The sequence below is a fragment of the Exophiala aquamarina genome (genome assembly GCF_000709125.1).
Source record: "Exophiala aquamarina CBS 119918 chromosome Unknown aczIA-supercont1.17, whole genome shotgun sequence".
Classification (NCBI taxonomy): domain Eukaryota; kingdom Fungi; phylum Ascomycota; class Eurotiomycetes; order Chaetothyriales; family Herpotrichiellaceae; genus Exophiala; species Exophiala aquamarina.
Genome location: NW_013550571.1, coordinates 524683 through 536087, shown reverse-complemented (window position 1 = coordinate 536087; position 11405 = coordinate 524683). Strand labels below are relative to the sequence as shown.

The following is an 11405-nucleotide window of genomic DNA, read 5'->3' as shown; positions in this document are numbered from 1 at the left end:
GTCAACCGCTCTTACGGTTGAGATACTTATGAAGGGTAGGGCCGGGGTTGATGATACCCAGCAGGGAATGTGGCTGCGGATATGAATCGGACGTGCCCCAAAACAGTTGCAAAGTAAACAATGCCAAGAAACTCTAAGTTATGGTTGTAGCAGCTTCTGTCGATCATTGTGACTCATGGCGCATAATCTTGAGGCGCTCTTATTGGTCCGCTCAGACTACATCACCCTTCTGACTCCTTGTATGTCATGTGGCTGAGGCGTACTTGCAAGCGTGGGATTTGGGATCAAAGCTAATAATTGTACGTCAACGCTCTATGTTCACATGTTGTCAGACGAAACATGATAGATTCCAACCTCAAGCTTGCAATGGCACTCCAGATCCAGCCAGAAAGAGGCCTGGGGTGGATCAGTAAGGGTTTCCCAGAGTTGAATTAAGCCCTGCTAACATGGCCTTTTGGAAGATCTAGGATCGTCGCTTCATAGTATCGTATCGAGGCTGAAGGCTTCTCCAGAGCAATTTCCAGGACTTGATATATCATATACTCCATCGTCTCCGATAAACAACCCTGTCATTATTGGTCTTGCTCACAATGGTTTGAGACTCCGATTTGATGGTCCTGATCAAAGGCTACGCTTGATCGAGATTCTGGACTTCTCACTGAGTGCTGTTGCCTACAAGAATATTGATCTTGTGAGACGCAACAGACCCTCGGATGAGGTACAACAGAGCGAAATGTCCGCCAGCGGACCAACATTCAAACACGTTTACAACCGTTTATTTGGGCCTACTTACGCGGGAGAGTATATCCCGCCAGGATCAGGTGAAACAAATGGCACTTATGTTCTCTCGTATCCTGGACTAGCATTTACATTCCCGATCCAGCATAAATCGTGGTCGGACAAGATTGACTTCGTCTCGTTATTGTCTTCTAACGCCACGGGCCCTGCTATCTCTATGGCCATATTTTCGGGCAATTCTTGGACAGAAGCCCGGTCCAATCTGTACACAAAGGCGCCAGTATTGCCTCGTTCCCCTTCATTGATAGGAAAGTCGACAGAGACGGTACCTGACGAGGTAGAGGAAGTGAGAGTGTTCGGGGCGGGAAGATTAGAGTTTGTTCGAAGAAGCACACCGACGTTCTTAATGGTGCTGAATGAGACGACTCCACAAGATCTGGTGGCAGAACTAGGGCCGCCCGATGCCATATACCGCAAGCATGACAGGCGGATTTCCATTCACGCAACAGGTAATGCAACAAGCAGACGGCGGCCGAGTATCTCACCTGGCCTAGATCCACAGGCACTGGACACTGATCAATCATCGATCCAAAGCTATACGGAGGATTCTGATTTTGAAGCTGATGCACAAGAGGCGCGAGTGGACGACAGGAGTGAAGAATGCTTCTATAACTACTTCCATCACGGACTCGACATTCTGGTATCTCTACCGAGGAGCAAATCGCCAGCATTCCCTGGATCGGCAAGTAATGAGTTGCCAACGTCGTCAAATGCCCAGCTGGTGGTCAGCAAGATCTTCCTTCATGGCAATATCCCGGGGTCATTCTCGTTCAATCGACATCGGAGAAGCCGGTGGATAATTAAGCTGGGCGGGGAGAATCGAGGATTGACTTTAACGTCGGAAATGGGGTTTTCAAACATATCGACGGCGCTCAAGGAGGTGTGGCATGAGATTTACACGGATACAGATGAAGAGAAACAAATGCAAAGGGGGATGGTGTTGAATCGAGGATGGGCAGAAAGTCCAGAGAGTTCGATTGAGCTTTTGGGGGATTTTGAAGAAGTCTCCGTTCAGGACAAAGGCGATGACGAAGGGTCATCGGACGGGACAGGTGGATTGAACAATACCGAGTTATTTGGATTTCCCGGATTATTGTTTGAGGTTTTGAAGAACGATACGGTTAGCTGCCTGACGGTGTTTTGAGATGTGGTGGTCCTTTGGCGGTTCCTCACTTAGGTATGCACGTTTGAAGAGCAAGCAGGGCTCTAGGTGTCGTTTCCCAAAGCTGCACCGTCATGGAGATCATGAGTGACCATCCGCATCTTGTCACGAATGATTCGAATAAGAGGCCGCTTCAGATGTCTATCTTAGATAACAACCTGATCAATCATTTTCCAAGATGTATATCGTAGGGAAGAAGGGAGAGAGCCATTGGTGGTGATGTACTCCGTTCAACCATAGGAGGCAGGACCAACTCGGTACCCTGTGCCACCTGAGTCGCCTGGGGTGTGTTGCCTACGGCCCACCACTAGATAATTGTTGGAGGCCGAAGAGGCCCAGCACCCGACCCAGCCCGTCATCTGCCTAATCACACGCCAGCGCCATCCACCTGGGTAGTCAGAGAGTGAGGACCACTAGGGCGGCAGGGATCCAATGAATTATCCACAAGCCCCTCGCGCTCTCATTAGGCCTAGGTACCCAGACTTAGGTGGTGGCTTTGCACCCCCTCTGCCGTGCCCTCCTTCCTGCCAGCCTCCCACCGGCACCCGCAAATCTGCATGCGATTGCCCATTCATTGCCCATTTGCCCATTTGCCCAGCGCCCGCCGGCATCTGCGTCTGCGCCAGCGCTTGCCTGCCTGCACCTACACCTGCACCTGCACTTTGGCACCCGCACCCACGTCCGCGTCTGTTACTCACTTCTTGAGTTCGTACAACTACGGAGCACTGACTACTGACGACTACTACTGGAATCCACTTCCACTCCCACCACCACACACAAACTCACCTCGACTGGCAAGTTACAACTTTGCTGTCAGCTTGTGTGTTTATGAGGGAGAGAGCAAACTCATCTTACATGATTACATTCAAACTCCCGTTCAATGCTCCCTCTTACTCATAGACCTGTGTCTCGCCACCGCTTGGCCTGCGCCCATTTCTAGCGAAAATGCTCTCTATCCTGAGTCCGTGTCCCGCCTCAAACAACTCGGGTACGGAGTCCTGTACCTTGAGCTGCCCGCCCGCACTTCACTTCACTTTCCTTCACTACCTCTACATCTCACTCTGCACTAGGCGCGCTAACATGTCACCGGTCTCTACAGTCACGCCTTCTAGATATCACGCGGTCCTCTTTTCGCACACATGATTTTCTAAAGACTCTTGTCCTCAGCCCTCTCTACTCCCAACGATTGCGACTGAAAATGTCGCCACAACCAGTTATCCGTTGTCTGGTCGATGATACCATCCTCACCAGAAATATTTCCGAGATCGAACCATGGGTCTCGCAGGGCGCCCTCATTCTCGTGGTTCCTCTCTACAGTATGACCACCTAACCCGCCTTCACCCTCCCAGAAACCACTAACCTCCCTCAGCGCTCGAAAGACTCCGCATCCTCAAGAAGGATTCTTCGCAGATCGGCCAGAATGCTCGCAAGGCTGTGAAATTTCTTGACAAGACTACCTCTTCGCGCGGTGATCTCCCTCACGATCCTGTCATCCTGCAAGGCCCTGACGACCAGTACCCAACCTGGGCTGAAGTTGAAGCGCACTACATTAATGACGCCCTGAAGACCAACCCTGTTGTTGGGGAAGATGATTCCATCTGCACCATGGATACAAAACAGGAAAAGGACGCCGAGGTCCGACTGAAGGAGACCACCCCGGCTGGCGGCGCCCTCTCTCAGCTCTTGCTTGACAAGCTCAACTTTGCCAAAGATCCAAACATGACCTCACCTACGTCCACTCCTCCACTGTCCCCTTCTTCCTCCGGCCTTCAGAGCTCAAAGACAAGTCCGGAGGTTAAGTCCGCGAGCATCGTGAAGCAGGATCAAGCACCAGTCCCGCCATCTCTCAAGCCTTTGCTCAATCCTGTCGTCTGGTACATGCATGAGAACAAAGCCACCATTGGCGACCATTTCTTCCTGCTCACAAATTCCGCCGATACCATCCATCTTGCCCGTGATTTTGGAATTCCAACTAAGAACATTCATCAGTTGAGAAGTGCTCTAGGTTTAGATGAGTCCGTCGGAGTTAAGAATGGTCCCAAACGCGAAGAGAGATCTAAGAAAGAACAATCCAAACCAGCCCCACGGCCAGAGGTCAAGACGTTGTTCAGCTATGACGATATTGAAAGCGATGATGAAGAAGTCGTCTTCAAACCTCGTGGAAGAGGCTCTGGCTCTGCTCCCACCGTGACAGCCTCCAGGCCCGCCGCTCCTAGCAGAGCCCGCAAAGGCAAGGATACTCGTTCACCGCGCACTTCTTTCAGTACCCCTGTCCAACCTGCAGCACAGACCCAACCTCAGATTCCTATCGAGGAGATTGATCCAGACTCCTTTGATAGAGGTAGTTTTGGTCGCGGCAGTACTCCTCTTGTGAACGTTAGCAGCCACACGCAAGGCAGCTACAATTCCAGCCGTGGCTCCGGGTATCGTGGCAATCATGGCCAAAATGGTCGAGGAGGAGCTCACTCTCGCGGTGGCGGCCGAGGTATGGAACGTGGATCAGCGCGTGGCAAAGGTCGACTCTTCGTCCCGTAACCTCTTCTTGTCTGTCGCAGTGCTCCAAGCAACTCGCGGCATCCCTATACCAATCTCATGATCTCAAAGTTGTCTGATGATCTCAACCAGAAAGGTGCGATCGAATCGAGACGAAGCAACTTCGCCGTTCGACGGTCTGAACTTCGACTTTTCGGCATCCACCATCACCACCACAAGTATGCGAGATTCACAGTTTTGAACTAAGAGTTTCTCCAGGCGTATTGTCCTCTTCCGTTGGAGTCTTGCATGACGGTTCAGCGAGTCCTAAATGCAGAAGGTGTCCTGGTGTGTGGCAGCGACAATAACCTATGCGGGCTAGCAAATCCACTTGCGACGTCCGCGAGGACATGTTGCAAGCTGAGGTGCAGCGAGATTGACTTAGTTTCACTTTCTTCATCTTCTTCGACGTCGCAGTCATACCGCCTATGTGATCTCTCCAGGCGACAGTGGATGAGTCAGCGTCCGTTCATTTCATTGTGCTTTTTTATCTTTCTACAGTACACGGAATGTACTAGGCAGAGCCGAATTGCTCGGAGCCCTGCCTTTCGACTTGTGTCATATGGCGTACTACTATCCTTAGTATACGGCAGATCTGACAACAGAGGCATTCTTTCAACATACTTATGCTTTGTGTGTGCTGCTTAACCAGACACCCTTACATCACAGTCACTCATTGAATAGCATGGTTTAGTTTAGTCAGGATCCAACCACTGGTGGGCAAAATGGACTTCATTTCTAAGTGTAGACTTCCGCATTCGACTTTTCCCCTTGCTTCGTTCCGTCGCCCACCAAGTCACACTTGGACACAAACATCCCATCACTTTGCTCGATTATTGTGACGACATCAACTAACTAACTTCACCCGGAGATAGCGCAGGAGGTATCTAAGGCATTTACTGGAGTCCTTCAACTCCAATCGATACGGAGAACGCTCGTTTTCACCCACACGACCGAATTGTGCGCTAACTAGCATGACCGGTCAATTCGCATTCTTCCGGTCCCTAACAACAACGGAAATACCCACCACTCTCCTCTCTCCATATCTCACATGCGCATTTCGCCCTCAGATGTTAAGTGGACGACACTGGACCTGGCCCCCTGGCCTTGGTTCGGCGTCGGTGGCGCTAGGCAATGCACTGGTGCGGTTCTTGGTAAGGACCGCGCCTGGCTGTGCGATGTTAAGGGCAAAGGTGGCTATGATGATCATGCTGCTTATGTTCAAAAGAGGTGATATATGTTAGCTAGCAGACTCTTCCTCAAAGAAAGATGAAGCACATCTTTTAGGAAGGGGAAGATGAGCACAGTGGTACAGAAGGGGAGAGCGAGAACATACACACTCTCCAGCCCAATGAACGCCGCTTCGTGGTGGAACAAATCCCCTTGGTATCCCTCCTGCAGCTCCGCGAGGCGGTAGCAGCAGCGGATGAAGATACAGACGATCGCGAGGGCGAGAAATGAGACGAAAATCATGAATCGTCCTGTCAACGGATCCGCGCTTGCCTCGGGGCGTTGTTCGCCGTCCTCATTGTCTTCGATGGCCTGGGATTCCTTGCTCGAGATCGAGATCGAGATCGAGATCTCCCGCATCTGGCGGAACTTGGAATAGCGAACGGCATAGTCGATAGCCAGGCAGACAAACAGCGTCAAGGTGATGACCTGGAGGCCGAGTCCCGCGAGCGTGCAATCCACCCCGGCGGTGTTCTGTCCCAATGAGATGCTTGACACGCCGCCGCCGGCGGCCTGGAGGACCAGTGAGATCATGTCGCAGGGGATGAAAACGAGATAGAACGCCCGAGGAGAGAAGCGTGAGCACGCGGTAGACAGGTGTTGGATTGTTTGGCTGAGCGTCACGTAGATTGCTCCACATATGAAAGCTGGGCCGAGATTTATTACCACTGTGTCAGGAAATAGTCAGCCAAAGCGGCTTCTATCGGTTGACGAACGCTTGAGTAGCAGAGGAAGTCTTCTGCAAGGTGGTGACTGCGTACCAATCTGCATAATGAACCCATTAAAATTGAAAGGGTTACTGTACAGCAGGATCCTCCCACTGTAGCCTATGATCTCGCAAAGACAGCCGCATATGACAGCCTCGGCGAAAAACCAGGTCTTGTAGAGCCAACCTTGGTAGATGTGGAGGATCATGGCGGCGCTGAATAGAGCGACGAATAGAGCGTTGACTGGGAGAGACGGTCTGTAAGTCAGGATACTCCAGATGACACTGCATGTTTCCAGAGTGCAGATGGTGGCTGGTCCGTTGGCCATCTCGGGGGGTGGAGGGTAAGTTTCATTGTAGTAAATGCTGTCCATGATGGGGAGCATAAGAAATGATCTCAAATGGCCTAGATGGTGCGTCTGATGGTGAGGATGTGTGTTTGGGAAGTGGACATATGAAGTGCTATCAGATATTCAAGCCGTAAAGTTCTCAAAAGTCTTCGCTGAGCAGCCGTGTTCAAGGCATCAAGTTGCCTTAGCGAAGATCGTTGAAGTTAAACTTTCTTTGTTGTTATTGCCTCGCAATTGTTCAAACTGTCCGGTATGGCTGTCCCAAACATTGGAAGAAGGGGGTCGCGTCAAGAGGCCGCACCCTGGAGTTGGATCGATGAAGATGGAGGAACAGCAGCTGCAGCATCGTGAACACAAAGAAAGATACAGCGCCGGGCGGTCAACGCATACCATTACCTCGTCAAGTCGGACATGTGAGAAACCCTCCAGTCGCAGAAACAGCTAGAATCTGAGACGCAGTCCAATACCGATGTGTACTCCTCGAAACGAGCCAGCCGCTCGACTGCTGATCAGTACTGGGCGCATCATCCGGTAAAGCCCACTTGTACTGGATATTGGCACCATTGGCGTCGAACAGAGTTTTCGAGCGGAGATAATGAATGCACAATTCACTTGTCGACTCTTGATGCGGTCCTTGTAACTAGAGCTGGAATGGGGGTTGACATGATATGTAGAATGGGTCAAACCTAAGCGTAGCAGATCACTGGATACGGACCTCTGGTGCCCACTTTCGGAGTCTCTACCAGTAGTTTTTTTGGTGGAGCAGCTCCGACAAGGCCAGGCTTGTTCTTTGTTTGTTATCCGATGTCGACATTTTCGAGGCGGTTCGGTTTGTTTGGACTGCCACAGCGGCACCCAACCAGTGCCACCCGAAGACTCTGATGGCGATACACAGGACTTACGGAGTAGGCGGCGCCGATGTCATGCATGAATAGGCCCCATCGCTTCTCCCCTCGCCACACGTCAATCTCCTTGTTGTCGACGTTCATGTCAATAGCTGTTTTGGGTGGGGATGAAAGTTGGGCGGGTCAGGGAGAGGGACGGGGAAACTCAGTGTGCAGAAAGAAGATGTATGGGCGGCCAATCGTAACTAAAGTACTACGAGTACTACCGAATACAGAGTATACTAGTCATTACTAATTAATAGCTCGCCAGTGGAGGACCTGAAGTGTTACGAGTTCAACTTACCTGGCCAAATTAATATATCACGGCTAACCTAATCTGGTGAGGCTTCTCTTTGTTGCCCGTGTATCAACATGCCTCGTATTCAGTCCCTCGTACCCTCCTCGACGTCCATCTTCATCTACATCCCCTATCCAAAAATGACTACTCCTATTCAAATGAGCCCTCGTGATCCAAGCACACCGAATCTTTGTTCCAGTCCCGGGCCTGTACCGCGCATCCAATCACTGTTTCTCGCAGCCACCGTTCATGAACCACCCTGGTAGAAGGTTATTTGAGTTTCAGCTTCTCCGCTCAATATGAACTTTCCTCAGCCTGATCCCCAGTGGGAAGGCACACTCACTAACCAACATGAACTCTGAGCCCTGTACCCATACGCCCTAAATTTGGACATCGAAGCAAAATGTCAGCCCAGTTCGATATGTCAACTGGCCTTAGGTGGTTCCGCTTCTTTGTTTCCTGTACCTGAATTCCCATGGTTGATTGTGCACAATGATGTTCCAGCTTGAACTCTCAGACAGTAGACACGTCGTTTCATATTTATCTATCTTCTCTTTGTTGGCTTTGAAAGCATCGCCCTCTTGTGCACCACTAGTCAATTGATCTCACTTACTTGACAGGCACAGCTTCAGAAGCCGGGATGAGGAATTGCTATTCAACAACAAAAGAGCCACTTTCGATTCCTCTTTACCCTCACAAGCTTGATCAGAAGGACTAGCGCGAGAGTTCTTAAGCCTTGATCCGTCTAAAAAGACCAGCAGGAGATATCATCCCTCCCCTTGCACCGGAGCAACACCTTGCTTATCAGCGAAAGATACGAACAAGATGTCAGCTTCCGAGCCTTCCATGGTCTTCGTGACTGGCACGACGGGGCTCCTTGGGAAAGTCGTCCTCGAAGAACTCATTCGACACTTCGAAGAATGTCGTCTACGGAAGGTCATTGTTCTCCTTCGCCCATCAAACAACCACTGTGCCCAAGAGCGATTCTTTTCCGAAGTTGTCGCATCCCCTTGCTTCAGCGTGCTTCGCCCGCAGTGGCATGAGAAGATTGAGGTTGTTCAGGGTGATTTGACGCAAATGAACTGTGGCCTACATGCGCAAACGAGGCTACGAATATTTTCAGAAATCACGCATATCATCAATTGCGCAGCTGCTGTAGCTTTTGATCTCCCTCTCATTGATGCAACCATTGCGAACGTTGGCAGTGCAATGAACATGCTCCGCTTTGCGACTGAATGTCCCAAGTTGCAAGCAATAGTCACAACCTCGACGAGCTATGTTGCCCCCTTCACCGATTTACCCATCCCGCCAACTGTTGTCCCTCTTCCATACCCAACTCCCGACCTGTATCATAATATTATACATGGTCGGGTCGATGAGGCTACACTTTTAAGGGAAACCGGTCATCCAAACACCTACACCCTCACAAAGTGTTTAGCTGAGCATGTCTACCTGGCTTACAAAGACATGTTTCCTATCAAGATTGTCCGCCCTAGCATCATCTCCTGTGCTTGGAAATATCCGATCCCCGGCTGGATTGATAGCAAGGCAGCAGTTGCGGGCTTTGTAACTCTGATTGGCGTAGGCTACCTTAAAGTTATTGATGCTAGAGAAGAGGCCATTCTGGATGTCGTACCTGTCGATGCGGTTGCGAATGATATCTTACGCGAGGCACGTCTCGTATCAGGTGCTCCTTGCGCATGGACTGGTAGTAGCAGCAGTGGTACAATGGAGTCATGGAACAACATATCAATCATTCATTCTGTTGCTGGCGTCAAGCGAGGCTTACCGATCAGAGTACTGGCATCCACAGCAGTCCGGTATTTCAAAGATGTCCGCCCGAGTCAAGCAGCGAGCAATTTTCGAAAGCCGAGGCTGAATTACCTGGGGCCGCGCAACATGACTTTCCATATGTACGACATCAGTACCCAGCGCCTTCCATTATTTCTTGCCGCCTTTTATTTCGATCTCACACGCAAACCTAAGATGGCGCGAAAGATGCGTGTGTTGTCTAAGGTGTTGAAGAAGATCAATGAGGTCTTTCCGTACTACACCAAGCGAACATTTGATTTTGAACCCGGGGTCGGGACCCTAGACGTCAATGCATCAGTGGGAGGGTCGGAAAAGGAGGATCGGTTCACACCAGAAAGATATGCAGAACTAATCTGTGAAGGAGTGGGGAGAAATTTGTTGAAGATATGAGCACTGGTACCTATTGATGGTGTTCTAAGGAAAGGAAGGCGACAAGTTCCTGGATTTGTGGAGTTCTTTTGGCAACTGTAGTCTCAGGAGAGGAGTGGCTCATTCAGCCATATCCTAATATGCTTACGAGTTGAAACAGGGGGGCTTCTCCCCATTTAGCATTTTGCCGATCATCCAGGATTAAGGTGACATACAGCAATGAGATGTTGACAAAACCACTTCGTAATTGAGCCCTTTCTATCCACTGCACGCCACCAGTCAGCCTCGCAAGGCTGGATATTAGGTAAGCCGACGCTATGCCTTGGCATCCCCGAAGCAACTTGAAGCTTCTTCCTCTTCTGGGACTTTTGAGATTGAACGCCTCCTCAAACTCTCGTCGCACCACACCTGCGGACTGCTTTCAACGGCCCAAAACACGGCCTTGTAGAGCTACCGGAGCAAGATCCACCAACAAACCGGGCACCTCAAGTTACTCCGAACCCCAAAGGCACTGTTCTCCCGCGAACTAGCAGAGAACCAACGACGTTCCCTCTTTATCAACTCTCGCCGCCGCCGCCATGCTCCCGCTCGCGGCGCTCTCGCGGCGCCTGATGTTCTTCCGCTCGCTCATCCCACACACGCGCTTCCTCGGCAGCACATCCCGGACGACGATGCAGCCATTCAGTTCTCTCCTAGCCCGCAGCTCGACGATCCCTACCGCCACGGCACGAACATCCGTCTCTGCAACCCTGTCGAGCAGTCAGGTTCGCGGCATGAAAACCCGCTCGTCGGTGAAGAGGTTATGCGATGGGTGCAAGGTGGGTTCTCCGACAATACCACGCAGAATCGCGTCTTACAGGAGGTATATCTAACTTTGTCAAACTAACACCATTCAGCCTGTGCGCCGCAAGAACCGCGTGTACATTATCTGCAGCAAGAACCCGAGGCATAAGCAACGGCAAGGGAAATAGAACAAGTGTCGAGGTGGGAATGTGTGTCCTCACAAACTGGCGCCCGCCGAAAACTCTGGTTCGATTGGGAGAGGAACATTGCGTGGCGAACTAGAGCCCCCCAGGAATTCGTCAAAGATATGCTCAGGTCCTCCTTGCCTGGTAGCGGGATTCTGAGCCTTGGGAAATGGGAGTGCTCTTTTTTTTCTTTCGCGGAGGTCCAGATTGCTCACATACTCATGCTTACGGCGTCTAGACCTCTACCTGAAAAGGGCTTACGCATTCCACTCACGCTCATTAGCAGTTGCGAGGGC

General features: G+C 51.0%; 4 protein-coding genes across 4 annotated transcripts; 3 read left to right on the top strand and 1 right to left on the bottom strand.

The window, feature by feature from the left end:
- Positions 1 to 339: 339 nt before the first annotated feature.
- On the top strand, positions 340 to 1942 carry A1O9_11452 (isoleucyl-tRNA synthetase; the record flags this gene model as incomplete). The annotated part of the gene is made up of 2 exons (XM_013399745.1): positions 340 to 409; positions 462 to 1942. 2 exons carry the CDS (start codon positions 340 to 342, stop codon positions 1940 to 1942), a joined length of 1551 nt encoding a protein of 516 aa, XP_013255199.1.
- Positions 1943 to 3158: 1216 nt separating this feature from the next.
- A1O9_11451 (uncharacterized protein) lies at positions 3159 to 4495 on the top strand (the record flags this gene model as incomplete). Its single annotated transcript, XM_013399744.1, has 2 exons — positions 3159 to 3276; positions 3330 to 4495. 2 exons carry the CDS (start codon positions 3159 to 3161, stop codon positions 4493 to 4495), a joined length of 1284 nt encoding a protein of 427 aa, XP_013255198.1.
- A 1218-nt stretch (positions 4496 to 5713) lies between these two features.
- On the bottom strand, positions 5714 to 6802 carry A1O9_11450 (uncharacterized protein; the record flags this gene model as incomplete). The annotated part of the gene is made up of 2 exons (XM_013399743.1): positions 5714 to 6390; positions 6484 to 6802. 2 exons carry the CDS (start codon positions 6800 to 6802, stop codon positions 5714 to 5716), a joined length of 996 nt encoding a protein of 331 aa, XP_013255197.1.
- Positions 6803 to 8785: 1983 nt separating this feature from the next.
- A1O9_11449 (uncharacterized protein) lies at positions 8786 to 10162 on the top strand (the record flags this gene model as incomplete). Its single annotated transcript, XM_013399742.1, has 1 exon — positions 8786 to 10162. The coding sequence occupies one exon, from the start codon at positions 8786 to 8788 to the stop codon at positions 10160 to 10162; it is 1377 nt and encodes a 458-aa protein (XP_013255196.1).
- Between the last annotated feature and the right edge of the window lie 1243 nt (positions 10163 to 11405).